Source organism: Phyllosticta capitalensis (assembly GCF_038381095.1).
Source record: "Phyllosticta capitalensis strain CBS 128856 chromosome Unknown BKA78scaffold_5, whole genome shotgun sequence".
Classification (NCBI taxonomy): Eukaryota; Fungi; Ascomycota; class Dothideomycetes; order Botryosphaeriales; family Phyllostictaceae; genus Phyllosticta; species Phyllosticta capitalensis.
In genome coordinates this window covers 1105833-1133458 of record NW_027117443.1, presented here as the reverse complement: position 1 = coordinate 1133458, position 27626 = coordinate 1105833, and the positions used below count along the sequence as shown (strand labels likewise).

Here is a 27626-nt window from a genome sequence, read left to right as displayed (position 1 = left end):
ACGCGAATGGCCGTCGGGTCCCTTCATACAAAAACGCTCCTGCAACACCCCTTCCTCGTCGGTCATCACGGCGAACTTGTCGCGTAAAATGGGTGTGCTACGAGGATACGACGTGGATCGAGAAAAATCTGGGCACGGGAATGACAAAGATACCTCTACTACACAAACGAGAATTGACAGCCGGGGAAAATCTCTTTTGTTCTTCTCCTTGACATGGGGTTGAAGGCGATGACAGAGAAAGCATCAGTCTAGGATGGCGCTCTAGGCGTCTACAAATGATGGGAATTTTTTTTGCCTTTTTTTGCTGCTGCGAGGTTCTCTTCTTTTTTTGCTCCTTGGCTTTTCTGTATCTTAGTTCTGGTGGGATTCTGCGCGCGTCCAGGCCCCAGCCTTACTGAGATCTCGCAGGCCAAAATGGTTCGCTCCCACAACACGCCCCAGTTTTGCTACTGCTGCTGCTGTTGTTCACTGAAAAAGTACCATGCGCGCCATAAGGTTGTCTGGACGGCCTGGTCCACGTGTCAGCCTCAGGCCAGACTTTCTGCCGGCACCCGTGCGACAACAAGGTGCTACCCAGATGTAGGTACCGGTAGCGCCTCGTCGTACCTCGTATGTTTTCGACATCCATTCAGCCTCTCTTATTGAATCTACGTACAGATCTGTAAGCTCTGAGCACCTCATAAATCATCCATCATGACAATAACCGAGACAAGCGCCGCCACTCAGCCACTGCTTCGCCTCTCAACAACTACACACCACCACAGTAGGCGAGGAAAGAAATTCAACCCAGGCGCAGCTTCAAGTTGTCGCACCTTCAGACGCAAGCACTTAAATGCTCCCTGTGACTACCTATGAAAAGAAAAATTCTCTCTATGTTGAACGCATCAGGCGCTTGAGAACTCCAAGTCTCTACGTGTTTTAACTTGGCGACAGAGATTCCCGGATTAGCAATGTCTTTCGTCACCCACTGTGCCACCACTGCGCTCCCTCGCCAACTCCTTACACTTGGCAACCGCCTCGTCAAACCCATCAAACGCCCAAACGCGCTTCCCACTCTGCGCAATGACGGCCTGGCCCTCCTTCTCGCGGGTGCCCCTTAGCCTCACGACGACGGGGACGCCGCGCTCCTCGAGGCCCAGCTCCTCGAACGCGAGCAGCACGCCCCGCGCAATCATGTCGCACAGCGTCAGCCCGCCAAAGATGTTGACGAAGATGACGGCCACGCGCGGGTCCCCCAGCAGCAGCTCGAACGAGCGGGCTACGGTTTCTGACGTTGCTTTGCCGCCCGTGTCGAGGAAGTTGGCCGCGACGTGGGAGCCGGAGCTGCCGCTGGTGCCGGCGCTGGGGAGAGACAGCGCGTCGACTGTGTTCATGGCGAGCCCGGCGCCGTTGACGAGCGTGCCGATGCTGTGGGTTTGGTTAGTGCCGGCGTTGTTGGCCCCTGGCAGCTTGATGTACACGATGCCATGGCGCTCAGCGGCTAGCTCGGCCGCGTCGATGGCACTCGGCGATGTGTCGCGCAGGGCGTGCAGGTCTGCGTGCCGCTTGCAGGAGCGAAAAGCGGCGTCATCAAAGGAGAGCGAGGGACTGGTGACCTGGATAGGCGATGAACCTGCGCCTTGCTTGGTAGACGGGGCAAGAGAGACGTGAGTCGAGAGGGTGATGGCTTCGTGGGTGATGTAGAGGGACCAGAGCGATCGAAGAAGCTGTACGACGGCGCTGACAGCGTCGGCAGGTGCTGCAGATAGCTGCGTGTGTTGGAGGACGGTGTCGAGCGTCTCTTGCGTGGGGCCGGTGTTGTATGAGAAGGGGATGTGTCTAGCGCGAGCGTGCATGTCTTTTGGGTGTGTTGATGGCGAGATATAGAATGAGGGAGAGCGTGCGGAACGGTCAATGGTCAGACTGATGAGGCGCGAGGGCTCAGCAGTCGATAGCGGTTCCGCGCCGACTGTAATGCCATGTTGGGAGAGCAGGTCGGCTGCCTGGGCCGAGTTGAGATGGAGGCCCCTTTTTTGAAAGGGTGTTGCACCGAGTCGAGAAGCCGGAGTCGGTCGAGGTCTTCGAGCTGACGTGTGATAGCTGCGGCGCTGTGATCCACTGGCTGCAGACGCAGATGCCGAGTTTTGCTAGAGGGGAGGTTAGTTTGTCCACCGCAGTGTTCCTTTCTCTCAACTTACTATTTTCTGCACATTCCGCCCGCTCTTCGCAAGAAGGTCCTTCATCACCTGTCCAAAATGAGACGGGTGATCGACCATGACTGCTCCAGCATCTTGAAGTATTCTGTACTTTTTCTCCGCAGAATTCTCCCCAGGACCAACCCACGCTCCAGCATGTCCCATGACCCGTCCAGGAGGTGCAAGAATACCTCCGACCAGCGCAGCGATTGGCCTGTTCTCAATCAGTCGAATTCCAAGGATTGCCACAGGGGTGGTTTACTTTGGATTGCTTGAACGTCTCTTGTACTCCTTGATCCACTCAGCTGCCTCCTCTTCAGCTCGTCCGCCAATCTCTCCAACGAGAATGATTCCCTCCGTGTCAGAATCGTGCTCAAACACCTTGAGCGCATCCACAAAATTGGTCCCTGCAACTACATCACCGCCCATGCCTATACAGAGACTTTGTCCTAGCCCTGCTCTTGTGACCGAGGCCACCGTCTCGTAGCTCAAGGTGCCAGACTTGGCCACGATTCCTACATGACCAGGGGCAAAAGTTGGTAGAGGCTGGAAGCCAATCCTACAGCGCCCAATAGCTGAAATTATCCCAGGGGCATTTGCACCAACAAGTCGAGATTTGCCTTGGGTGTTGAGCATGGAGTGAATCTGGGCTGGGTCAGTTGACCATGTCCGTCGACCAACGAAAGACGTACTCTCAAAATATCATGCAGGGGAATGTGCTCTGCAACCGCAACAATCAGAGGAATCTCTGCCTCAATGGCCTCCTCGATTGCGGCGGCCGCTTGGTGAGCGGCTACATAGATGCCCGTTGCATCCGGCTTCAGGTGGTCCTTGGCGGCGCGCACACTCGGGAGGACTGGCAGGCCGAGATGCTCACCGTCTCGACCCGGCGTGACACCTCCTACGATCCGGGTGCCCCATTCGATCGACTCTTTTGCATTGGCCGTGGCCTGGCGGCCGGTGAAACCTTGGAAGATGACACGCGTGTGTCTCCCGATTTTCAGATGCTCGATTGTCCTTTCATAATATGACGCTCTAGCAGCCGCCGAAGAAAAGCTTGTCTTGGACGGGGAGAAAGTGCTGACAGGAATCCATCTGCGGAGAATTAATGACGACATGGTCGGGGCACGAGCGCAGGGCAACATGACGAGGGGAAAAGAGACGGCGCGGCGCTGGTCGATGCAATTGAGAAAGGGAAAAGAAGCAATTGGGACGCGACGAAAATGCAGAGAGAGAGACTATAAGCAGCGAGCATTGCAGCTCGGCTGGCGGGAATACGAAGCTGGGGATAAGGGTTGTGTGGTGTTGGATTTGCGAAGACGGACCTCGGGCGGGCAAGACATGGGTCCCCCGCGTCCCACCTCGCCCACCCAGATCGACGTCGTGGCTGCGCAAGCTCCTGTCCAGTGCGTGAGGTGCACCCTCTCTCTCCAAAAAGTCGCGCCGCCTAACAATAGCACCTAAACTTGGTCCGGCCTTCCGACCCTGCTTCCACCCACCTTATAAACGCGTCAGCCGCAGTCAACTACTACTATCGCGTTCTAGTCTCGTTACAGTCGTTTCTGCTCCTCAGCAAGTCACATCCATCTTGGTCCTCTTTCGTCATATCGAGCCGAGCTTTCGTTAAACTTCGAAGCTGTTCGTTTCTTGTACTGTATAATACCCGTCTCTCCCGCCGCTCTCCACGCCCACACGACTACTACTTCGACCATCCTCTATTATTGCGATTTTGGTCCAAATGCCCATCATGTCATCTTCCGCAATCTCCTCCTCAGGTACATTCCTCCATCCGGTCCACGCCCACCAAGCCGACGCTAATACTTGGGCCTCAGAGCTCGCCTCGTCTCTGTCAAACCTCAAGCTCTCCACCGATCCCACCACCCTCGACCCCAAGCCCGCAAAGAAGCCGGCAGCAGGCGGCAAGGCAAAAAACATTGTCGCCGACTCTTGGGAGGACGATCTTTCCGAGTCCTCTGGCTCCGACACCGAGACTGCCGAAGAAGTTGAATCCACTCCACACGATGCTCTCAAGAGACAAGCTACCGAAGGCCCACTGGCTCCGCCGCCCACGCCTGCGTCACCATTGGCATCGACGCCAGCCTACGACACGCCCTACAAAGGCATCGATGCGCAACTAGGAGCAGCTGCCGCAGGGAGGGGTCCCAGCAAGGATGCCCCGGCACGACGACCGGAGAAGACCACTGCCGTGGCTGCAAGGATGATTGCAGGGGGTCTGGGTATCAGAGCGCCCAGAAGAACGGAGGAGGAGCGCGAATTCGATCGCGCTGTGCGGGAGAAGGAGAGGAAGCGAAGGGACCACGAGCGTGAACAGGCCGCATTGGAGAAGCAGAAAGAGGAGGCGGCAAAGAAGAGCGTGTGGGAGGATTAAGCGTGTAATCTGGATGCGATTGTTCCACGTCTTCGCTTCGTCTACAAGTGCGCATAGGGATTGGTGTGTCTGGACATTGGTCACCAAAAGGGTCTAACGGTTTGGGTTTGGGAATTGGCTGGAATCTGCCTGGGATGCTTGGAACAGAATGAACGTAATCCGGCAAGAGGAAATGAAGGCATCGGTATTTGGAGTTTATGGGGCGGAGGGAATCTACCGAGCAGCGTCTAGCAACCAAAAAGTCTACAGCAAAAAAGCAGATGATTGCACTTTCACAGCATCGCTCGCAACCGACCTCGGTGACCAACCTTGTGGAAATGAGGCACCTGCAAGTCTATCTTGGGGGACTGGGTCGACAAGGCAAGGGTTCCCAACTTCTAGAATCGTTCCATCCGTCTCAGTTTTAGGAGGTGGCTGTGTGCCTGCGGATGCGGCTCTTACGGGGGAAGCATCCGCAGGCGACTCTGGGCGACGTTGGTGGTGGGCGCCGAAAATGGTGTGCCTTATTTGCAGCCGCATGCAAGCCTGCCAGCCTGCTCGCCTGTGTGTCGTGTTTTCCGGGGCGCGTGTGGAGTGGAGCATGGCTGCGATAACGTGCTCAGGAAAATCATCATCTTGGGGGACTTGATCGACCCGTGTCTAGACTCTGCGTTAGGTCCAGCGGTGATATCATGGCGACGGAGGCTCGACGTTGTCCTGCCTGTCGGAGTTGAGATGGGCCTCACCGGACCAAGCGCAGTGTCCAGCTACGGCGACCCTTCTTGGCTGGCGTTTTGCTGTGACGAATCAAGAGAGCATCCTTGACGAAAGTCTGCGTGTCGTTGTCGACTGCTCCTCAGCGCCTCCGCTGCTCAACAATGTGCAGTCTACGCATGGAGAGGATTTTGTCAGCCATTAAATCCCACGCCCGCTACATCTCTCCCCGACATCTCCTCTTCTCTCGTGTAGAAACTTTTATCTCGAACCGTCTCTCAAGATATCGTCGATTCCGGCTCCAGCCGGTCCCTTCAACACCAGAGAACTCTCACTTGCGGCCGTTGTGTCCGCACTACTGCGACTCCAGCATACCAATAGCGCTCGCTGTTCGCTACACATCTCCCATCAAAGCAAATGTCGCGAAAGACGGCACAGAAATTTACGAAGATGGCGTTCAAGAGACGGACTCATTGATGCAAGAGACGGAGAGACGGAGTTACCCGCCGCTGAAATGCTTGTTAACGGAGAGAACCAAACGGACAGTCGGCCAGTCGGCTTGCCGGCCCCGAGTCAAAGAGGCTTGAACATCCCGAAACCGTCTTCAGAAGCTCGAAAACATCAAGCACTAAGAGTTCTGACTGGATGCTGCCAAAAAGAGTCAGTCCGTCTCGGTGACGCGGCCCGGTCCGCGGAGCCCCGCGGAGGGCTTCGCGCCTACGCCGTTGGCACTCGGCCGTTGCGCCCGACGTCGTTGCTCAAGCACAATGAGTCGGTAGAGACGGCAACGCTGATATCTGAAGACTCATATAGGGAGTGAATATGGCTGCTTACACTGGGAGTGCTCAGGTATATATGAAGACGCAAAAGACGCGTTGAGCAGCTCGTTTGATTCTCCAGAAATTCGACAACCTGCACTTCTCTCCAAAACTTTCATCCAATCACATCTTCAAAAAGCTTCATTCAATTACCTACCTCTTCCTACCTTCAAAATGACATACACACCCAAGATTGCCATCATCGGAGCAGGTCCCAGCGGTTTGACACTCGCCCGCCTATTACACTGCTCCGGCATCCCAAGTGTCGTCTTCGAAAGCGACCCCACGCCCGAAAGCCGGACGACATATGGAGGCAGCATCGACCTCCACGAAGACTCGGGCCAACTAGCCCTGCGCGAAGCCGGGCTGTGGGACGAGTTCCAGAAGCTGGCGCGCTACGAGGGCGAAGACCGGATCCTCAAAGACCGCTTCAACAACATCGCCATTGAGCAAAAGGACCTGGACACGGGCAGGCCCGAAATCGACCGCAAGTACCTTCGCGACATGCTGCTGAACTCGATTCCCCCCGAGTACATGCGATGGGACCATCGCCTCAAGGAGGTGTCGGGAGACGGGACGCTGCGCTTCTCCAACGGCGTGACTGCCGCCGGCTTCGACCTCGTCGTTGGCGCCGATGGAGCGTGGTCCAAGGTCCAACGTCTGCTCAGCACAATCCGGCCATTCTATACCGGCGTCTCGGCCATTGAGCTGTGGTACCATGACATCGACTCTTTCGATCCGGACATGAACGCCATGATAGGCCACGGGTCGCACTTTTGCTTTGGCGAGGAGACGGGCCGCTGTCTGCTCACGCAGCGCCAGGACAACGGCGTCGTGCGCACGCTGGCCTGCATGCGCGTCCCCGAGGAGTACTTGGCCGACAAGGGCGTCGAAAACCCGGACCGCGACGGCGCCGTCGCCTTCCTGCTGCGCGAGTTTGGCGAGTGGGCCCCCGAGCTGAAGAGGCTCCTCACCAAGTTCAACGGCCCCGTCTACTCGCGGCCCTTTTACATGCTGCCCGTCGGCTTCCGCTGGCCGCACAAGAAGGGCTTCACCCTCATCGGCGACTCTTGCCACCTGATGACCCCGTTTGCCGGCATCGGCGTCAACATGGCCATGCAGGATTCGTTGGAACTGGCGCACGCAATTATTGCGAACAAGGACGGCGAGCTGGACGCCGCCATTCACAAATTCGAAAAGACCATGTGGCCGCGGGCGGAGAAGGCGGCCAAGTTGACGTGGGAGAGCACGTTGTCGAGGTTTGACAGCGACGGAATCAAGGTGCTTCAGGCGAGGCTTGAGATGGCTTTGGCTTCGCGAGGGGAGTTGAAGAAGAGAGAACCCAAAGGTTCACCGCCGGCGGAGAAGGTTGGCGAGTTGAAACTGGAGGATTAGGCTGCCTTGGTTTGTCTGGTGGTGGAGGACATAATCTGGCGTCTTTGGTCTGATCTAGGTGTAATTTTAGCTCTTCTCTCTACAACCATGGCTAATGCATGATAGAAGCAAAGAAGCAGACTTTTTGGCAATTCAAACTTTCTTCCTCCGATTGCATGTGAGACAACCGTAAAAATTGGTTTATAGGCCCCTCCCGGGATCTGCTTTCCCCCAAAGCCAAGCCTGGGGCTTATAATCCAATTTTTACGGCAGTTGAAGATCGAATGATGTGAGGATGGAGTAACCGCCGACAGCGGAGAAGTCGAGTTGAAACTGGACGAATATGCTGTCTTAGTTTGTCCGGTCGTGGAGGACATAGTCTGGTGTCTCTGGTCTTTGGTCTACATATATTTTTAGCTCTTTTCTCAATGACCATATTGCATGCTAGAGAAAAGGAGCAGACTTTTGGTGCATTCAGATCATCGTCTTGCAGTGCCAAATTCCTAGTGAATTCTGAATGGCGTGAGTGCTGAATAGCTGCTGAGCAAGATCAGTATCGTTACAATATCAAGCTTTTGTCCTTAGGCTCTCATTCATGAGTACCCAACCGATATATCCGCTACAATATATTCTACCTTTCCCCAGCTTTACCGGTTTACCCAGCTATTTCAGCAAATCCCATCCCGGCCGTCCTCGGGGATCCCAGTCAAGGAAACATGAGCGGGCGAACCGACCCGCTCCGGTGCCGTCGTCAGTCCGGGTGTTAGTTAAGAGCGCGCGAGTCAACTCTAACAGTGCCTCAAAAAGGTGGATATGCACGATTGGATTGCGTGCAGATCGGCATTCATCTACTGCCTCGCCGGTCGACAAATGGAATGAGGATTGAGTCGTTGGCGATATTGGTCGATATGAGACTCTACTCGACACGTAGAGGGACGTCGTCTCGGAGTCCAACAAGCGCGAAGATGATTCAGATAAGCTGCGGGTCGGGCAGTCGCAGCAAGTGAGGAGCGAGCCGCAGCCACACGCAAATAAATAGTAATCCAGACAGAAGTAGTGGCATGATGCCTCTATCGCAATCGAATCAAATGACGCATTTGTCTTTCCCATGGCCTGACTGACGGCTTGTTCAATGGGCGCAGCACCGCGCAAACAAGTCGACAGCCAGAGCCAGCGTCGACATTTTTCGCGATCCAACAGCGGAGGACGGTACGGACACGGTAATACGATTTGCGTGGGATGTTGGGCGGTCAAGCTTACATACCCACAGAGGGCAAAAGGCTGAGGTATGAGTAGGATAAGCGTAATCCACAGAAGCGCCCAGCTCGTCGGTGCCACAGGACCGACTTCGTGTTTTCCTCGTGGTGGCGCTCTACGACCACATCTCCGCCGCCCGTCGAGAACGAAGGGAGCCAGCCACGAGCTGCTTGACTGGCCTGTCTCTGTTCCTGCTGCTGACTCTGCTTTTGTTTCTGCTCCTACGTCTGCTGCTTCACTCGGGATTCGATTGCCTGATTCGCAATCAAGCTTTGTCTGCTGTACGCGGCTCGCAGAACATCCGGAAAATATTTGTGCGAGTACAAAGGAATATCGTGATGTCTGTTCAGTAGAATAAGATCTTACGACTGCACGACAAAATGCAGTGGTAGCGAAGGAAAGCGGGGCTGCCTTTCACATTCCTACCAGGCGTTCGGCCCAATGGACGGCGGCGCGAAGCTAATCCTTCTGATGCAGGACACAAGGCCGTGTGAGGCGCTATGCCGCGAAATGGCTGATTTTTAATAGCTGCTTAACCGCTCGTCGACTTGTCGCTGTGCTGTACTTTGCAATCTATGGCTCGGTTTTGTGGGGTCAACCAGGGGTTGCGTTGGTAGGTACCGTACTTGGGGCTGCGTGTGAGACCACACAAGCTTTCGGGCGTGGGCCATGTGGGCTCCTGGGTGCTTAATATAATACTTCCCTAGTCCACGATTACTTACCTTGGACTTCTTGCCTCTACATTTTTGCACAAACCTAGACATTTGTGCCGTTGTTTCCGTTGATACCCCTCCTTCGAGTTCTTTCGCCACATACATCTATCAGCGGTGCCTGATTCTGAGGTTGCGAGGACTCCTTGAAGGTCTCCAGCATTACGATGGAGCATGTACCGTTAACCAAGCCAAAGGCGATCCGACCGGTCTCACAGCAGGTTTTGACGGGAAAGAAGAAGGCATGGGGTGTGCCGATTGGGTTAATCTCTGTGAGTCTCAAGTGTTGAAAACGAAAACAAGGCCTGAGGACCTGTGCATGTTTTGATCTTTTTGGCATCTTCACTTGGACCTCAAGCGCTGCGACTCTGATTCCCTTTGCAGGCCGTTAGAGACCAGCTCACAATCTCCTCGTGGCTTGCTGTCGGCGCATGTCTGCAAAGCTTGCTTTTCCTGGTGGCTGGCCGAGTCGCTCTGGTCCCGGCCTTTCTGCTCATATTCTACCGCATTGTAGATACTGCGTTGATGGTCAAAGGGGTCAAGGCAGACCCAGATGCGATGGAAAACATCTTGAAGAACAAATACACTGTCCACTTCCCCGACAGCAATGGCAAGTACACTGGGAAGTCCGCCAACAAAGATATCGTGGTCTTTATGATTGGCGCAAGAGCGAACCAGTGAGTTTATCCACGCGGAGAATGAGATGGCAGCTGACCGTCTCAAGTCCGCTGGGCTTATTCGCACCCGGGTTCAAAGAATTGGGACACTATTTTCAAAGAATGACTTTGGATATCGAGGGTAAGAGTCGCAAACTCGATAGTGCCCAACACATGGCTGACTTTTACAGCTCGTTCCGAGGAATATGGTCTCATCGGCCAAACAAATTACGCACAACAGGGCGATTGTTCAACAAGCGCAGACACCATGAGCGTCATGTTCTTTGAAAACATCGAAGGAGTGCACAAGTTCGCCCACGACAAACTGCACCGCGACGCTTGGCATTGGTGGAACGAGAACCTGAGCTCGTTTGGACACCTCGCCATCTGGCATGAGTTGTTTTATTCGCCGGCTGGACACTGGGAAGGCATCTACGTAAACTCGCATCCACGCGGTCTTGGTACGTCGTTCTGAGCACGACCCCTTTTCGGATTCTGTGACTGATATTGTCGTAGCTGCCACGACGGTACCAATCACTTTGGAGAAGGACTCTGGGGACCTTAAAGCGGGGACGAAGGCGTACTTCCGCCCAATTGTTGACGCTCGGAGAGGTCCCTTGAAGACCAGTGCTGGTCGAGTTTCAGCTCTAAGATCGAAGGCTACTGAGCACGACAAGTACGATGACGATCCGTATGCGAATTATGGAAAGCTGGGCGTATGAGTAGGTTGCTGCATTTGATGGACATTGAAAAGTAGTTTGTGCATCAACAAGCTGGCGAAGTTCTACCACCAGAGGGCGATTTGCTAGCGCAATGAGGGTCCAGTGCATGACCTAGAGAAAGTCAATACAAACAAATGAGATAGGAGCTGATGATGGTGAGCAAAGTTGCGCCAAATTCAAAGGTCTTAGTCGAGGGCTTGCACCTATCATTGAGTTGAAGAAGTCGAGGAGAGAGTGGAACGGCACATCTGATGGGTGCACAATCTGACGTGAGCCGAAAGTGGATGCCGCCTTCCCCGATCAGGCCAGCCAAGAGCTCGTCGCGCGTCCGGACGAACTCCGGAGAATTGAAAACGTCATCACGTGCTCGCTAAAAACCCACCATCCAGATATTCTGCCAGCGACTGTAACGGGTGCGCAGCGACAGACGACGACCACCCAAAGGAACCGCCGACAACCGACTTCAAGATGAAGTACATTCGCTCCTCCGAGTCGCTGACCATCCCCGAGGGTGGTGAGTACGCTTTTTTTCCGATGCGACGAAAAGAGAATGGCCGGCTAACGAGTGTCGCGTTTTTGCAGTCAAGGTGCACATCAAGACGAGGATTGTCACCGTTGAGGGTCCCCGCGGTACGGAACGACCACGCCTCGACATCCATTGAAGGACGCAGGAATTGACGGACAATTGCAGGCAAGCTCGTCAAGGACCTCAGCCACATCGCGGTCTCCTTCGCCGTCCCCAAGAAGAACGTCATCGACATCGAGCTCCACCATGGCGCCCGCAAGAACATCGCTGCCCTCCGCACCGTCTGCTCGATCATCGAGAACATGATCACCGGTGTCACCAAGGGCTTCAAGTACAAGATGCGCTACGTCTACGCCCATTTTCCCATCAACGTCAACATCGAGAAGAACAAGGAAACCGACAACTACGAGGTTGAGATCCGGTACGTCGAGGCTTGGGACAATGGAAGAGGAAGTTGAGGGCAACGGGCTGACTGGTATCCAGCAACTTCTTGGGCGAGAAGCTCGTCCGCAGGGTCGCCATGGCCCCCGGCGTCGACGTCGAGGCCTCGAAGAACGTCAAGGACGAGCTCCAGCTCACCGGCAACGACCTCGAGAAGGTCTCCCAGAGCGCCGCCGACATCCAGCAGATCTGCCGTGTGAGGAACAAGGATATCCGAAAGGTTTGTCCCACCGCCGCAAACTCCGCACCACTCGCGCCGGAAAGCCTGGCTGACACGGGCCACAGTTCTTGGACGGTCTGTACGTCTCCGAGAGGACCAACATCGTTGACGAGTAAGCATGTCGTCGAGGGGAAATGCGGTGTTTCTCATGGGGTATGGCGCGTTCTTCAAGCGGAAAACGGCATCACGGTATTACGAGGGAAGGATAGGTCGACGACGCCTAATCGGACTTCCTTAAATGCCGAAATTTTTCCTTTTGGGTGCACAAAAAACGTCCAAGGACAGGCCATGGCGGCGGGGAAAAGTATACCCAAAATCAAGCCACCTACAAATTATGACCTGATGCGGAAACGAGCTGACAGCTAGGCGCCAACTTGGAAGTGAAAATGTTGAGTTGTGAAGGACTCACTTGGAAGCAGGAGTGACGAGTCGAACTGGCTTGGTCTTGACAAAAGGTACGTTCAACTCCATTTTCTTATCGCACCAACACCGCAATTCGTATGACGAAATATTTCGGATGTAAACTTCAGTATAACCACCGAGAGCGCAAAACCGTGTGGAAATTTCCGTTGCCTTCCTTCTGACTCTAGCGTTGCTTCAATCATTCTCAAATTGTATCCATGAGAGGATTCAGAGCTTTTGGCTAACGTTTACAAGTTTTGCAGATTTCAACTCGTGTCAACTTGCTCATTTCCGCCCACGCCCCACAAGTCTCGACCAGCCCTCCGCATCACCATCTGCCCAGTCGATCACCTTTCCGGTTGCACTCCGCAAAGACAAAGACTTGGAGCTCAATCGCTGCTTCCCTTGCCCTTGCCCTGGCCGTGGCCGACCAGTCCCACATCACACGGAAGAATGAGAGCCAAGGCTAAGCCGAGCGGTTGCATCGGCTTGCTCGACTCAATCCCCAACTCTGTTGCCCGGATCCACATGGTGCTCCATCGTCGCCGACGTCGCCGCCGTCGCCGCTTTGCAAATCTCCAATGCGTCCGGTACCTTGTGTCACGATGTCCACAGCATATTCAGCATCCGATATCGCCTACGTGCCTTCTGGCCTTCAATTTGCCCTTGCAACCACCCCTATCAATTGACCTTTGCGGCATCCTGCCAACTCTGTCAACGTTGCCCTTGATCAGGCCTCAATCTTGAGAATACACGGCCCAGCTTTGACAGCATGAAACTGACAGCAGCACAAACGCGGATCTTACCCATCATCCAGCTCATCATTACCCCCATTGCAAGTTCAAGTCACGCACGTCGTCCCGTTATGTCCTGCTGCATAATGCGAAACTTGGGCGAAAAAAGGGTCTGTCTCATCATCGACGATGCAAGAGACGGCCCTGCGTGGCTGCGGAGAGCGAGGGGGCACCGCGTGCCCGCATGCGTGCTTGCGTGTGTGGGTGGGGATCCACTTTTTCGAGGCTGGGGGTTGCATGGCGCTAACGACATCCACGACGTACCTAGCAACGACCGTTATCACGCCACGACATTCCAATCCAGTCTACCGTCGACAACGTACTCGTGGGTATGAGAGGACATTCGGAAAGCAACAGAGACACGTGGAGAGATTGACAACATGGGCAAGCAGAGGTGTTGCGTCTTCTGGTTCTCAACAAACCGACCAGAGACTCGTGCATTCCATTTATTCTTGCGTCAAGCAAATGAGCGTACTTGGTTTAGAAATTGAGGTAAGTGGGTGATCAAATCGACTCATACACAACTCGTCAACGAAGTGGAAGAAACATGGGGCTTGCATTTCAGCAAGCCAGCAAGTCCGGAGCCAGCGGCTAGCGGACGTTGCATAGGACCCCGCAGCCGACGCCTCCGAGTGGATAGCGGTGTAATGTGGCCCACCAGTGAGGACACAGGCGGCTGTCTAGGCAGTGCCTTCTTCCTTGGCCTTCTTTTTGGCCTTCTTCGACGTTGGTTGTGGTGCACCCTCCTTCTTCTGGTGCACGATGAATCGTGTGTAGCACTCCTCACGGTCCCACTCGAAACCTGCGAGGTATGGTGCCTCGAGCTCGTCGTCGGCCTGGTGTAGAAAACCGTGGTCAGCTTGGTCTGCAGCAGGTGGGGGAAGACACTCTCATCAAGAAAGAGCATGGAACTACAGGGGGGGCCACATACCTTCTTCTTGAACTGCTTGTGGATTGCGTCCAGCGCATCCTTGATTGTCACGCCCTTCAGATTCCGTGCAACGACATTCAGTCCAAGCGGGAAATGCAGGTCAATCTTCTTGACCATTGGTGTCACAAGGGGCTTCTTCAGCGTGTCCTTCCATTCTTCTAATGTGCCAGGCGAGGTGTTGAGCTTCCTGGAGTGACGTCAGTTGGCTTGGCTCTCCTCAGATGCAGGGGGTCACCAGGAAAGCGGGTATGACGGAAGAGATTGACAACAAAGAATGTGCAGCATCGCGGAGTAGAACTCACCAGTTCAGCTTCTGCGTCTCCGGTGCTATTTGCAGGTCGACTCCCTCCTTCTCTGGTCATGGTCAGCCGAGTGGTCCAAGGCTTCACTGAGACGTCAAAAATGGCTCACCGAGATCTTGAATGTTGTGGACGTCTGGCGAAGTGCTGCTCTTTCTCCGGTGAGTGGGGCTCTTGTGGTGGTCGGGGGGCGAGCCGCTCTCGACGGCGGAATCGATCTTGGTCAAGGGTGCTGTATCGGCTGACATGGTTGGAACAGTTGATGGATTGTTCGAAGACGAACGGGGCGAGTTGTTGAAAGCGTTGATTGATATCGAGTGGAATACCTGGAGCAGGTGGAGTTCAGGTGAAGAGGGGGAAGTAGAAGAAGGGCGAGGTTGCGAACAAGGTGCAATATAGGGCCGGGGCGGGGCGGCTCCGGATTTGCTCAATTGCTCTTCGCTGGTGCAACAAGATGAGGAGACGAGCAGGTGACCTTGGACTCAGCTTGGCTTGGGTAGACCGTGATGGTCACGCCAAAAGGGCATTTGGGGAAGCTACAAAGGGCCCCGAATCACACCACCCGCCAATCATGGCCCTAGCTCCTGCCTGCCTGCCTTTCCCATTGGCTGCTGCCCCGGCCACAGCTGGGGTGATGCTGTGGCTCTCCGGAATGCGGGGAAGCTCTCAGACCTCACAAGTTAACCAACTCCAGCTGCTTTCAATGCAAAAGCTGTTTCTGCTGCTGCGTCGACGCGTCCCGCTCCTGAACTGTCAGACCGCCGCCGCTTCAATATTTCGCCAACAACACTGGTCCACTCCCACGTTTCCACCATGCTGGCCACGCTTTCGTCGACTCCACCGGCCGACCCGTACCGTACCGTACCTTGCGCAATCGGCGCCCTGAAATGCAAGGAGCCGCTGGCTGAGAGAGTAATTCATCGACCACGCTAACCCCGCACTCGTTGCGCGCCTCTCGTTGTCCTGTCCTGCCCTGCCAACTTACACGCGTACCAATCCTGTCCTGCCCTGCTTCTCTTTGCCCGTGCGAATGAAACCTCAACGTCACGCGACATGCCCCCCTTGGAAACCCTATGCTCTGGAACAAAGAGACAACGACTCGCTCGACATCAAACGATTAAACCACGCAAAAACTGTGGAGCAAAACGTCTCGTGCCCTGCGCTCTTTTTACTCCATCAAACCGACGGCCATGCACTCACTATTCGGGTCGAATGGCTCCCGCATTCGACGGTTCGGCCAAGGATCGTGCAATCCAGCTACCGCTTACCAGCCTGCGACGGTCCGATTGTCGACAGCTGTCTGCTGCCGCTGCTGCTGAGAGGCTTGTTGCCGTACGATTCGTGGATCGCCCCCTCTCATGGCCTGCGGGGTTCTGCTCCTCCCTCCTCGTCGCCCACTGGAGTACCAAGGACATGACGAGCCATCGCGGCTAGGCGAATAGCCAGCCAGCTTCATTGCCCCCTCTGCCTGTCACAGCAGTCAATCGCCGGTACCGAGCTGCACTACGACCGACTAGTGACGTCCCTGAATTGTGCCAATATTGACGACGTGCATCGAAGAATGTTGGAACGCAGGATGGCGTCATGAGGGGATCCATCATCATCCTTCTTGTGCACGCGAAAACTGTACTGGAGCTTCGGACGTCGTATAACACTGGCTGGTATGGCATTCCAGAATACCTCTGAGAATAGAATTGCATGAGATCAACTCCCAAGTAGGCACGGAACCCGCGGAACTTGCCTGCTTTCTGGTCGGCTTGCTTACCTTGCTGAGGCTGATGTCGATCCTGCCAGCGCAACTGCGACTGCGCACCTTGTTGGCGCCGACATCGCTACTGCGGTTGCGGATGCGGCTGACAGATTGATTGGTCGCCTTTGCATCCTGTCATTCTTTAAGCACTACTCCTAGCAGCTGGTCCCTTCTTTTCGACGAGTCTTGCACCGAGGCCTGGTACTGTAGCAAAAGTCCTGGCACACATTGCTACGAATGCTCCCTGTAACTCTACGTAAAGGAGTTGGTGAATTCCAATATGTACCGAGTATATAAGGCGCTTGAATGATCCCTATATGCATACCTTTTGACACAGAAACTTTCCACTAATCTACGGCCACTTCTCTCTTGTTGCTTTCTCTCGGTTGAGCTCCTATGCGTGCCACGACTTCTGCTTCCAAGCCTCGCACCTTGTTATATTGCATCCATGGTTGTGCACACCTTTTGTTTTGTCCCCTGTTGAACACGGCATCAGCTCCTGTATAGCGAATAGGTCGCGATCAAGCCACGCCTTTTCCACGTCGAAACGAGGGACCGATTCGTCTTGACAAACTTCCCTAAAAATCACAGGTTCGCCTACTCAACACGCTCTTCCGTCCATATATTCGAACAGCCCAAAAATGCTAGATGGACGCTAGTTCTCCTGCACATCCAGGCTTTGCTCCAAGGATTGCTCCCAGGTGCGGGACGAAGACGGGGCATTTAGCTGGTCAAGGCACCGTGTCTCCTTTGTTCCTGTCTCTGCGTAGCAAATTCATCTTCAACTAAAGAGAAGAAACGGAAGCGCGTTCATGCCCAGCTAGCTTAGCGGTGGGAAAAGATTGAAGTTGAAGTTTGCTTTTCTGTGTCTGCTTTGTCTCAAGCTCGCCTCTAATTTCTTGTTATTAATTTTTTTACTTGTTGGTGAGTTGAGGGCCTTATTGGTCACCACAATGCTCTTACATGATGGTGAACAATATAGAAAATGTTCTCAGTGAAACCATCCGGCCTTGCTCCAAGAGGGGATTATGGTGGGAAATTGACTCTCCTTGTGGTCGAGATCAAGCTGAGTGAAGTGCTCTGCGTCGCAAGACTGCAAAGATTCAAAATCTCTCCCCACCCACTATTTAAGCTCTCGAGTCTTACCAGAGAAATTCATGTTGGCGCTTCACAGAATTTGATTCTCGTCGGGGAATTTTTCCTTTTCTCCCACTCCAACTTATAGTCGCACCTTTTTGTTCTTCAACTTCACAATATCAAGTATCAACAAAGGGCAAAGAGATGATAGATCAAGTCAATCTTCTGAATTCGACTGGTCTTATCTCCGCAGTCCATTACCCCGATTTCGATCCTGGTCTTCTGCCACCCGATCACCATGTCGAGACAGGGGATGGACCATTTTCAAGTAAGTCTTGACATCTCAATACCGGCGTCTCTGTCAGCCGATGCCCCGGCTGTCTCCTCTCACACCGCGTCGAGTAATCATAATTGCAAGTTCCTCATATGAAAGGGCTTCCCGCAAGCACTGCGTCAAGTCCCCTCCTCCCTTTTTGCCTTTTCCTTCTTTCCTGCCACGTCTCAATCGCTTGACATGTAACGCCTCCTCTCACAGAGGGCTACAAAAGAAATGACAACTTCGGGGTGGGGTGCTCGAATGCTCCTTGTGGTCATGTTCTCAGACTTTGTCATTTTACTTTACAATCAAGATTTTACGCAGGGAGTAATCAGATACCTCACTCCCCAAAAGACTTGGATTCCAAAAAGATGGCTACACGGAGCATTCAAGCACCTCGCACCCATCGCCTTGGAGTCGCCGTTTCTTTTGCCATCCGCTATGATCTCGTCTTGTCGATATCCGTCCTTGTCCTTTACGTCGCTTTGGCACGGCGGTGGGAAAAGACGCAGCAATGCTGGCTGAACAGCACACAGCACCTCCTCGACCGGCGGGGACAACCGCCGCCGTACCCGTCCGCGCGCCAAAGGCTCTCAGAGGAGGAGGAAGTGCAGGAAACGTGTGATCCAGCTAACTGACTCGACGCACTAGCTCGAAGCGACTCTATCGGCATCATCTTCCCTGCATGCCTACTTTCCAACTTCGTCCAACAGTCTTGTCTGCTCAACAGATCAGACAAGCTGCCTTGAGGCAGTTGTCTACGCGATTGGCATGTAATTGTGCAAAGGCCGCCGGATGGATTCGAGATCATGAGCATCGCCGACCTCTTCGTCGCTCATTCAATTTTCGTCGGGAGGTAGAGTTGCAAGGTTACTTGATTTGGGATACCCTCTTCATGTTTTGTCTCCTTGCACGTTCTTGTTCTCTCCCATCCTCTTTCGCCACGCCCTCTCCAATACGGCTCTTCGGCTTGGGTAAAAATTCGAGAATCGCAATTCTTCGATGGGTGCGTTGTTGATTAGTTATTCCAATTCATTCATGATACAAAAGACACGGCTGAGATGCTTCGCCGCCAGTGAGGAGAGCAGGCTCCTCGAGTACGCGGTGCTGTGCGTACTAAAGATGTGATGATGCGCCAAACAGTGTGACAAGAGAACACAAGAACCAAAACCAACCCTCCGAACTAACCCCCGCGTGTGCGACTGCTTACTCCGAGATGAATGTCGCCTCGGTGAACAGCTGACCTTCCTCGACCTTCTCTTCGCCTCCAATCTTGACCTTGAGGGCAATCTTGGGAGTGTACTGGTAGATGTAGGGCTTGGTGCCGGCGGCGCTGGCGACAATGGTCTTGATGAAGCCCGGCACCTCGGCCATGACGTCGACCTTGTCTGTCCGGGCGCCGAGCGAGCCGCTGAGCTCGGCGTGCACGTCTTGCTGACCGTCGACCGTCTTGCCATGCCAGGTGAATGCCGCGGAGATCGGCTCCGGCCAGTCGTTCTCCGAGTCCTGCTTCTTCTCCGTATGCGTGGCAGTGCCGTTGGGGTTGGCGAGGAGGAGACCGCCTTCGGTGGCAATGGCCGACACGTTGACCGTCGTGGTGCCGTACGAGGGAGGCGTCGTGAATTCCATCATGACAGCGGAGTACGTGGGGGACTGGAAGTTGACAAAGTTCCAGCGCGCCGCTATGAAAAAAGCTTGTCAGTAGGTCCGTCCACGAGGCCAGGGGAGCCTAGCGTGGGGTGGATGGAGGTCAGGCGTACCTGCGTGGTGCGGCTTCATGCCCTGCAGAGCGTGCACAAACATGCCCCGGCCGCCAAAGTCGATTTCGCCCTTCTGGGTCAGGACGCTGCCCTCGACCTTGCAGCGGGGCCAGAACGCGTGGCGCATCGAGCCCCACGGCTTCGCGGGGTCGGTGCCAAAGTAGCTAGTGCCATCCTTGCCCATGACGAAACCCGGCGCGGTCCTTGTGAACTTGAGGTTGACGATGCTCTGCTTGTTGGTCGACGACTTGATTGTGTACGAGGTGCCATCTTCGGACAGCTCGAGGGAGCAGTTGTCGGCGTAAAAGTTGTAGTTGCCCTCGCCAAAGCGCACGTTGTTGAGCTGGTCGGTCGACCAGAGATGCGGAGTCTTGCCGCCGTCTTGGTAGAAAATCTTGGAGCTAAACTGGCAGGTTGTGCGCAGGCCGCTGTCGCAGAGGACGGTTAGCCAATTTTTTTTATGCGCCGGCCCAGACCAAGTGTTCGTGCTCACGCTACATTGCTGTAGATGACTTGGGCCATGCCGATGATGCCATTGTCAGCCGTCATGTAAAAGGTCTGCGTCTCGACATTGGTGAATTCGAGGGCGCGCCATTTCAGGTCGGCCTTGGTGAGCTCGGTGTAGGGTGTTTCGGCGGCTTGCTTGGTGACGGGCTGGATGGCGTCGGGGCCGTAGATGGGCTCCTGGGTGCCGGCGACGTTGGCCAGCCTGGGTAGAAGAGTGAGCACCTAGGCAGAAAACAAGCTCGGTTGGCGGGGGGACTGGACTGACTGCTGCTTGGCCCAGTTGAACATGGCGGAGGGTTTGAAGATGGAGGAGTCAGATGATGGTCGGTGGGGAGTGGTGACTGTAGCGGCGGCGGTGGACTGAGGAGTGAGGTTGTGGTAGCGTGGGCGGATTGAGGTGTGGTGGTGATGAGATGGTGCGGGCGGGTAGGGCGGCGTTCGAGTAACTAGAGCTAAGTGCGGTTTATCCGAAGCGGGACCGGGACCGTGACCGGCAGCGTGGGCCTGGGATTATAGTAGTAGTGTGTTTGGTTTCTTCGGCTTGGGCTGCTGCTGCTGCTGCTGCCAGGTGCTGTCAGCGGCAGTCTCAAAAGTCTTGGACACCAAGTCTGACTCCCCCACCTCACCCACACTTCTTCATTGATCGAATCCACTCCCACATCATCACCCGTCGTCTGCTCCACTCGTGCGCAGCAGATCGCTTGCTCTCCCTCAGGCAAACTCCAGCCCGGCTGGCCTCGGTCAAGACGGCATCCTCTTCCGCTGCCCGGTCCGCCGCCGCCTACCACAACCCTATGACGCGCCCGACCGCTTGCTGACCTCTGACCGGATATCGTCTCTCTCTCTTTCGTCCACTGGACGCTCTCTCTTTCTCTCCCTCCTTACCATCCTTCCAACCATCCTTCTGCAACCCTCGTGTTCATCCCGGTTTCCCAGGATCCCACGCTCCGACCCTCGGCTCTGCTCCCGCGCTTGTCCCTCCGCCGCATGCGCACCATCTCAACTTCATCCCCACGATCCATCAACTTGTCCCACGCTGTCCCACGTCCATTCGTCCTGGTGTGCCCCCAGCTTTTCTTTTGCCGCTTCCCTTTCGCTTAGCTCCGCCGTTCCCTGTGACCGTGCGGCCAAGTCTTTAATTGAACTCGGCGCTTGGGCTCCTGCTCCAATATGTCCAAATTAGAAAAGGGCGACGATGCTGTTCACCAGGGCGTCCGCTTTGCCTCACACGACGAGGAAATCGAGCCAGAGGACGCCTTGCGGCAGGTGGAGACGCTGACGGGTGCGGAAGGAAAGCCAAGGGAAGAGCTTGGCTCTCAGGCACAACAAGACCTACGCTCTCTCTCGCGCTCGCTGAAAAACACAAACCTGCAGCCAAAGACCCTGGAGCACCTGTCCTATGAGCCTGTCTCGCTTCCAGCCTCACGAGTACGTTGGTCAACTTTGGTATCGAATCACATGCTGACCCATGGTTGCAGGCGCCCTCGCCTTCGTCTGGGTCGAGAACTCCCATGACATACTCTGCCGTAGCATCCCCAAGACCTTCTCCGCCAGCCTCAGCCATGCACTCGCCCCCCTTGACCCCTGCGGCCACGCAGTCGCGAGACAAGTCTACCTCTTCAAACCGTCATTCCCAAGACTCGTCCGTCGTGACCCCGGAGTTGTCCCCGCCTCATGACACGCCGCCCACCTCTTTATCCACCACCGAAGAGGACAAGAAGAAGCCCCTACAAATAGCCGTGCCTGCCACAGACCACAAAAAAGCAAAGTCGACGTCAGACACCACAGGGATCACCAGCCAACCCCGCGAGCCGCCCAGGTTTACTCTCGGTCCGACAGGCGACTCATTGCCCAGCTCAAAGGATGTAAGCCCTTCGGCCTCTGGAACCAGCACTCCGGGTGAGCCTGCGGCACCCCCATCACCTCAACCATTCATCAAGCCCATGCAATCGCCTCGCGGAGAAATCGACGACCCATATGCACGCAGCAAGCGCCCTCCCCAAAAGGCCGACAGGCACTCTCTCGACCCTCGATTCATCTTCAGCTCCAGAGACCCACGCAATCGATCAACAACCTCTCCGCTGCCTCGATCCCGCGGCAATGGCGCCGAATCAAAATCTTCGGACGAAAAGCGTCATACCTTTTTCGGCAGTCACCATCACCACGGCAAAAAGAGCGACGACAGCCGCAAAGAGGCGGCAGAAGAGTTGGAGCGGAAGCATGGTTCCATGTCCGAACTGAAGCGCTTCTTCAAGATTGGACACAAGCACAAGGACAAGAGCAGGCCGTCTTCGCCTGCAAGAGATGGAAAGAAATCCGGCATTCGAACGCCTCCTTCGAGACCCGGATCAGTCGCCATACCATTTGCTGATGATCATGGTCTGGAGGCCAGATATGGAAAGTTCGGCAAGGTGCTTGGATCTGGTGCCGGTGGATCAGTCCGAATCATCAAAAGAAACACCGATGGTGTCGTGTTTGCGGTCAAGCAATTCAGAGCACGACACTCGTATGAAACGGAAAAAGAATACACCAAGAAGCTGACTGGAGAATTCTGCATTGGCTCAACGCTGCACCACGGAAACATCATCGAGACAATGGACCTTGTACACGAAAAGGATGCCTGGTTCGTGGTTATGGAGTACGCGCCTTACGATCTCTTTGCAATTGTCATGACGGGCAAAATGAGCAGGGAAGAGGTGGCGTGCTGCACACTACAGATTCTAAATGGTGTTACCTACTTGCATAGTATGGGGCTGGCGCATCGTGATCTCAAGCTGGACAATGTGGTGGTCAACGAGCACGGCATCATGAAGATTATCGATTTTGGCAGTGCTGCCGTCTTTAGGTATCCTTTCGAGAACGACATTGTCCTCGCAAGTGGTAAGTGAGTTCTGGTCCAAGTTTACATTGGTTGGCTGACAAGGGCTCGTGCAGGCATTGTCGGCTCGGATCCCTATCTCGCTCCAGAGGTCTACGACTTGCAAAAGTACGATCCGCAACCTACTGACATTTGGTCCATTGCCATCATCTTTTGCTGCATGACTCTCCGAAGATTTCCGTGGAAGGCGCCGCGAACCTCGGATAACTCGTTCAAGCTCTTTGCATCTCCGCCAAACACCAACGATTGGCCGCAGCACACATCGCGAAAGTCTGACGTCCAAAGCAGCTCTCGGAGTGTGGTCGAAATCAAGGAGCATGAAAACGGACAAGCAAACAAGAGGGGCATCGAAAGTGAGCCTGTAAGCAGGCACACGAGCCACGTTGACCCCAAGGACGCCAGCCAGCAGGCTCAGGAGCCTCGGAAGGACGGCGAAGCAAGTCACGCAAATGGGCGCGACCGACCGGCCACGTCGGGCAACGCTTTGGCATCTGCCAAGGCTTCAGGAGCAGCAGATACGACAACAGCCCCGCAAGTGCAGCAAACGATCAAGGGCCCGTGGAGACTCCTCCGCCTGCTTCCTAGGGAGAGCAGGCACATTATCGGAAGGATGCTGGAAATCGATCCAAAGAAACGTGCCACGCTGGAGGAGATTCTCGAGGACAAGTGGGTCAAGAACACGCCAGTCTGCCAGCAGCTGGAAGGGGGCAAGGTGATCAACGTGGACAACCACGCGCACACGCTGGAGCCTGGCAACGCGCAGACAGCCGCAGCGGCGGCGGCACCGAGCAAGAAGTAGGGGTATAGAGGTAATTTTGCAAAAGCCCATTGTATAGGAAAGCACATGTGCATAGAGCAGCGCGGACGGTTCTAGTTTTGGAGGGGCGGGCGTTTCGTTTCGTTTCTCGGATTGGCGGCGCTGGGCTGAGGATTGGATGAGCAGGCAATTGTCTCGCATGGCAGCATTGGATCGATCAGAATTGTGGGTTTGGTGTACGCGCGCGCGTTTAGACGTAGACTTTTGTTTTGTAATGGAGAGAGAATGGAACGTCTCGCAGGCGGAAAAGCGGAAATTAGCCACCTTAGTTTCTGTACCTTACACTTTAGCCGCGTTCGAGACACGACGTCACGGGTTCGTCCTGGAGCTCAGAGGGGGCCTCTATCAGTTGTTTCTTCGCATCAAGTCCATCGCCAATCCATCAGCTCAAGCGCGCGCGCCCCAGAGGCCGTCGAGTCGCTGCCCGCCATGGCCTCGGTCACGCGATCCATGGCTGCCAGAACGCTTTATCGGCGGCCAATTATCGCGGCACGTTTTGCGGCCTCAAAACGCCAGCCCTTCCCCCGTGCTTTGCTCTGGGAAGCTCCCGCCCCCAGCTGCCAGACAAATTTCCTCTCCTCAAATAGCCTCCATCATGGTCGCCCGCCATGTGGTTCCCATCAACACCCTCAAAAATTCCATCCACGCCATCAACCATCCCGCCTCGCACTCCCAGGCGCCCCACTCGGCCTCGCAGCCGCTGTCCTTTGGCGAGCATCGCAGGATATCCTCCATTCCGGGTTCCAAGACGGCCGCCGGTGAGTTTGTGGAGCAATTGAAAATTCTGTACTGTTGAGGCGCTTGGCTTTCTCCTCCCAAGCCTCCAAAATTGCAAGACACGATGCTGATAAGCCGAGACAGCCTTTCTGACCTCTCTCTCTGCCAACCTGACCCTTCCTGATTCCGAGTCGCCCTTTCCCTCGCCCATGTCCACTCCTTCGCCGCTGAGAGGAAGCAATCACGATCTCCACGGCTCCCATCTCCCCCCACCTTCTCCGCTGTCCTCGGCCGTCACAATGGCTCCAGACGAGACCAATGACTCTGTCCCGCCAGACTCGCTGTCTCCTGCCTATGCTTCCAAAGCAACATCATCACAGCCGCGAGCTCCCTCTCCTCCAAAGGCTCCAGCAGAAGCTCGCCCCTCCTCTACCGAAGCGCCGGGTGACGACCCTCTGGCCGACGTACCGGAGCTGGTGACGACAGTTGCAACGAGCCAAGACGACAAGATTGCAGCGCTGAAGCTGGTTGCAGACAGCGTGGCGCAACAGCGGCAAGCGGCGTCTTGGGCGCTGCTATCGCACCCAACAATGCTGGCGGTATACGTGGGCTTGATGGCTGTGGTATCGCACTTTGTATGGCGCACCGCAGGCGATTGGCCGCGACTGCTGACGACGGCCGCGGGCGTGACCATGACGCTACTTGTTGCGGTGCGGTTGGTTACTGGTCGTTACATTTCGCTGGCTGAGGAGATCAATTGGAGCTTCTTGGACGATGCGGATTCGATCATTGTAACGCGGTTTGGCGAGCGCATCATTGGTGTGCTGGTGCTGGGATGGGCGGGGCCGAACATGCAGGGCAACCGCGCGCAGAGAAGGCGCAAAGGCAAGGGCGTGATAAAAGCTTGGACGGTGCTGCTCAAATACAGAGGCAAAGGGGTGGGACTCGGTCTGCTGGAAGAAGCTGTGCGAGAAACTGTGCAGAGGGGAGGAGAGGGTGTCGAGTTTGCAGACGAGCATGCGAGTACGTGTATGGTCACTCGAATCTGGAATGTGTTGCTAATCTGGTACCAGACTCCCACCGCGTTTTGCCCGCCTACTTCAATGGCCCCTTCGAGCGCGTCGAGAAGCGCGCGCGCAAAGCCTTGCAATCCGTCGTCGACACGTCTGGTGCCTTTGGACGCAGGAGAAAGAGCTCTCTCACCAAGGCCCCTTGAGCTCCCCGCTACCCAATGCTGTGTAGCATTAAAATGCGCCGCAGCACAACACAATCCACCTGCAGCTCCCATGCGAGCAAATTCGCAGGCATAATCAAGCCGCAATGGCGCAAGACCACCACACCCATGGTTCGAATAGATTTCGGTCAATCTCGTCAGACGAATCATGCGCTGCTCAAACTATCCAATTGACCATTCTTTCGCACACTCATGACTCCTCTGCCACGAAACTAACAGACATGGCACAATTGCAATCCATGTTCCACAACACAATCTTATCAAAGCTGCTCCGTCTCCCCCAATCGGGACCCCGTACAGCCTGCCACACCACACGAGCATGGCACGACAGCGGTGACGGTTCGGCTTGGCTTATCGCGCAAGCTTGCGCCTATCTTGCGTCTATTTCCCTCATCGACCATTGAAGGATGCTTGCGGGAGCGCGGGACCAACCCAGACCCAGCCAGGCCAATGTCCAAGACTCTTCTTGGGCGAAATGATCTTTCTCAGCCTGATTTTTCCTTGTTCAACCGCAGCAGCCGCACCACCCGCTCGACAAGCATCACAGATTACGATGTTGAACTGGGTTGATGGACGAACGGGTGACGACGATAAGCACCTTTTGTGTTGCGGACTGAGTTGAGAGGCTATCGCTCACTCTACCCCGCGCGCGTCCAATCAGTTCACATTTCTCCACACGCGTCATCATCATGGATTCAAAGTGCGTCAAAGCTCATCGTTCCCACCCCGCAAAGTGCGCAATCGCAATCGGCCCTGCGCCTATCTTGGTGTGCAGTCGTCGATAACGACGTCGAAAACAGGCCTGGGCTGAGCTGGGCGCTGAGCTGGGCGTGACAGAAACGGATAGCATGGGGCGACGGCCAGGTCTTGGGGTGCTGCAGCTTCGTAGATCGTTTGTTTGAGAAAGTCAAGCTTTGCGGAGGAGCTGACTGATGTTGATTGCGCGTTGACATGGCGTGGGAGAGGTTGATAGATTGAGCGATTGGCGGGGCGGGGTCGAGGGCGATTGATTGGCGCGGACATGGGGAGGCTGTTGACGCGGAGCCAAGACGCGGAGGGGAGGGAGGAGCGCATGGGTGTCGAGGCGGGGGAACTGGCGGGCGGTTCCGCTGCTGCGCGGGATTGATGGGTGTGATGGTGTGCTTGATGGCGGCGTGCACGGGGAAGTCGTTGGGACTTGATAATGGCACGGATAGGAAGCATGGAGGAGGCCGTGAAGGCGACGCTTCCATGCCCTGCCAAATCCCACATCGCTATGACAATTCAAAGGAGAAGGCAGCAGTATTGGCGGTAGCTCCCAATGCATCGTACACGAAATTTACTCTAGGACGAGAAGCGAGGAGACGCGGGAACGCTGTCTCCGCCTACCTCTCTCCTTTTTCACCACCCCTCGTCCTCACACCAACAGGTTACCCCCTGACTCCTCCCTCTTCTTTACCCCTCATCCCTTACCATAGGTGTCAACGTACTTTTTGTTTTCCATTTCCACTTCACTTCATTCTTAAACTATTCTCACACACTTGTTTTCTCGTCTAATGACTCCTCAGGGACATATTTGGCCCGAAAATCAAGTGCAAACTTCTTCTCCGTAATAGCTTTATGCGAGATGACCAAGACTACAGAGAATGAGGGGGAAATAGGAGAAGAACTTAGCAATTCACCTACTCCTTGCTCTGAGGCTTGGTAGCAAAAGTCGTGGCACATGAAAGCAAGCACTTGAGGGAGAACAACCAGGCCTTGCTCGCGCAGTTGCTCTCTCGCCTCATCTATGCTCTCACGCATGACGACTTAAAGCCTGAAAGTCCACTTGTTATCTGGCCACTTCAACCCACAGGGAAGTGGATGGACGGGAAGGGAGCGAGCGAGCGAGGATGCAGACCGAGTGTTCGTCAAAGTACATCGAGTAGCAGGGTTGAGGAAGGCGATTGAGAGCTCTCTGTCGATCTGGGGTATACGAAGGCCTACCTGCTTTCCAGATCACTCTAGGGCCACAGCTGAATGCCGCAACCGCAGAGCAATCAGCACGCCCAAACAGAAACGACACATGGTCGTGGGATCGCGCCTGCCCTGAGCAAACAAGTTGAGGCAGCAGCTACATCCACCGCCGACCCGCCCGGGCGCTCAGCCCATCCATTACCATCATCTTAAGCCGAGCATCACACAT

General features: G+C 55.1%; 11 protein-coding genes across 11 annotated transcripts; 7 read left to right on the top strand and 4 right to left on the bottom strand.

The window, feature by feature from the left end:
* Window positions 1-863: 863 nt before the first annotated feature.
* BKA78DRAFT_314182 (succinyl-CoA ligase-like protein subunit alpha) lies at window positions 864-3544 on the bottom strand. The gene is made up of 4 exons (XM_066888446.1): window positions 2867-3544; window positions 2437-2819; window positions 2178-2388; window positions 864-2126 (listed from the first exon to the last, which is right to left on the bottom strand). Exons 1-4 carry the CDS (start codon window positions 3317-3319, stop codon window positions 945-947), a joined length of 2229 nt encoding a protein of 742 aa, XP_066744293.1. The 5' UTR covers window positions 3320-3544; the 3' UTR covers window positions 864-944.
* A 31-nt stretch (window positions 3545-3575) lies between these two features.
* On the top strand, window positions 3576-4685 carry BKA78DRAFT_133788 (uncharacterized protein). Its single transcript, XM_066882654.1, has one exon. It carries the CDS (start codon window positions 3913-3915, stop codon window positions 4561-4563), a length of 651 nt encoding a protein of 216 aa, XP_066744292.1. The 5' UTR covers window positions 3576-3912; the 3' UTR covers window positions 4564-4685.
* Window positions 4686-6046: 1361 nt separating this feature from the next.
* Window positions 6047-7584, top strand: BKA78DRAFT_133791 (putative salicylate hydroxylase). The gene has a single exon (XM_066882655.1). The coding sequence runs from the start codon at window positions 6249-6251 to the stop codon at window positions 7467-7469; it is 1221 nt and encodes a 406-aa protein (XP_066744291.1). The 5' UTR covers window positions 6047-6248; the 3' UTR covers window positions 7470-7584.
* A 2215-nt stretch (window positions 7585-9799) lies between these two features.
* BKA78DRAFT_314173 (uncharacterized protein) lies at window positions 9800-11216 on the top strand. The gene is made up of 3 exons (XM_066888445.1): window positions 9800-10213; window positions 10263-10532; window positions 10588-11216. Exons 1-3 carry the CDS (start codon window positions 9847-9849, stop codon window positions 10791-10793), a joined length of 843 nt encoding a protein of 280 aa, XP_066744290.1. The 5' UTR covers window positions 9800-9846; the 3' UTR covers window positions 10794-11216.
* Window positions 11217-11261: 45 nt separating this feature from the next.
* Window positions 11262-12096, top strand: BKA78DRAFT_251104 (60S ribosomal protein uL6; the record flags this gene model as incomplete). The annotated part of the gene is made up of 5 exons (XM_066884625.1): window positions 11262-11307; window positions 11376-11423; window positions 11485-11740; window positions 11803-11980; window positions 12046-12096. 5 exons carry the CDS (start codon window positions 11262-11264, stop codon window positions 12094-12096), a joined length of 579 nt encoding a protein of 192 aa, XP_066744289.1.
* A 1760-nt stretch (window positions 12097-13856) lies between these two features.
* BKA78DRAFT_352768 (uncharacterized protein) lies at window positions 13857-14654 on the bottom strand (the record flags this gene model as incomplete). Its single annotated transcript, XM_066891416.1, has 4 exons — window positions 13857-14012; window positions 14108-14294; window positions 14410-14461; window positions 14519-14654. 4 exons carry the CDS (start codon window positions 14652-14654, stop codon window positions 13857-13859), a joined length of 531 nt encoding a protein of 176 aa, XP_066744288.1.
* Window positions 14655-18560: 3906 nt separating this feature from the next.
* Window positions 18561-20186, bottom strand: BKA78DRAFT_133810 (oxidative stress survival, Svf1-like protein). The gene is made up of 4 exons (XM_066882656.1): window positions 20082-20186; window positions 19803-20018; window positions 19310-19737; window positions 18561-19231 (listed from the first exon to the last, which is right to left on the bottom strand). Exons 1-4 carry the CDS (start codon window positions 20102-20104, stop codon window positions 18756-18758), a joined length of 1143 nt encoding a protein of 380 aa, XP_066744287.1. The 5' UTR covers window positions 20105-20186; the 3' UTR covers window positions 18561-18755.
* An 800-nt stretch (window positions 20187-20986) lies between these two features.
* BKA78DRAFT_352766 (kinase domain-containing protein) lies at window positions 20987-23493 on the top strand (the record flags this gene model as incomplete). The annotated part of the gene is made up of 3 exons (XM_066891415.1): window positions 20987-21244; window positions 21295-22696; window positions 22751-23493. The coding sequence occupies 3 exons, from the start codon at window positions 20987-20989 to the stop codon at window positions 23491-23493; spliced, it is 2403 nt and encodes an 800-aa protein (XP_066744286.1).
* A 122-nt stretch (window positions 23494-23615) lies between these two features.
* BKA78DRAFT_133768 (uncharacterized protein) lies at window positions 23616-24355 on the top strand. Its single transcript, XM_066882652.1, has one exon. The coding sequence runs from the start codon at window positions 23737-23739 to the stop codon at window positions 24271-24273; it is 537 nt and encodes a 178-aa protein (XP_066744285.1). The 5' UTR covers window positions 23616-23736; the 3' UTR covers window positions 24274-24355.
* A 172-nt stretch (window positions 24356-24527) lies between these two features.
* On the top strand, window positions 24528-25444 carry BKA78DRAFT_251578 (uncharacterized protein; the record flags this gene model as incomplete). Its single annotated transcript, XM_066884666.1, has 2 exons — window positions 24528-25251; window positions 25302-25444. The coding sequence occupies 2 exons, from the start codon at window positions 24528-24530 to the stop codon at window positions 25442-25444; spliced, it is 867 nt and encodes a 288-aa protein (XP_066744284.1).
* Window positions 25445-25801: 357 nt separating this feature from the next.
* BKA78DRAFT_133756 (uncharacterized protein) lies at window positions 25802-26834 on the bottom strand. Its single transcript, XM_066882651.1, has one exon. The coding sequence runs from the start codon at window positions 26692-26694 to the stop codon at window positions 26158-26160; it is 537 nt and encodes a 178-aa protein (XP_066744283.1). The 5' UTR covers window positions 26695-26834; the 3' UTR covers window positions 25802-26157.
* Between the last annotated feature and the right edge of the window lie 792 nt (window positions 26835-27626).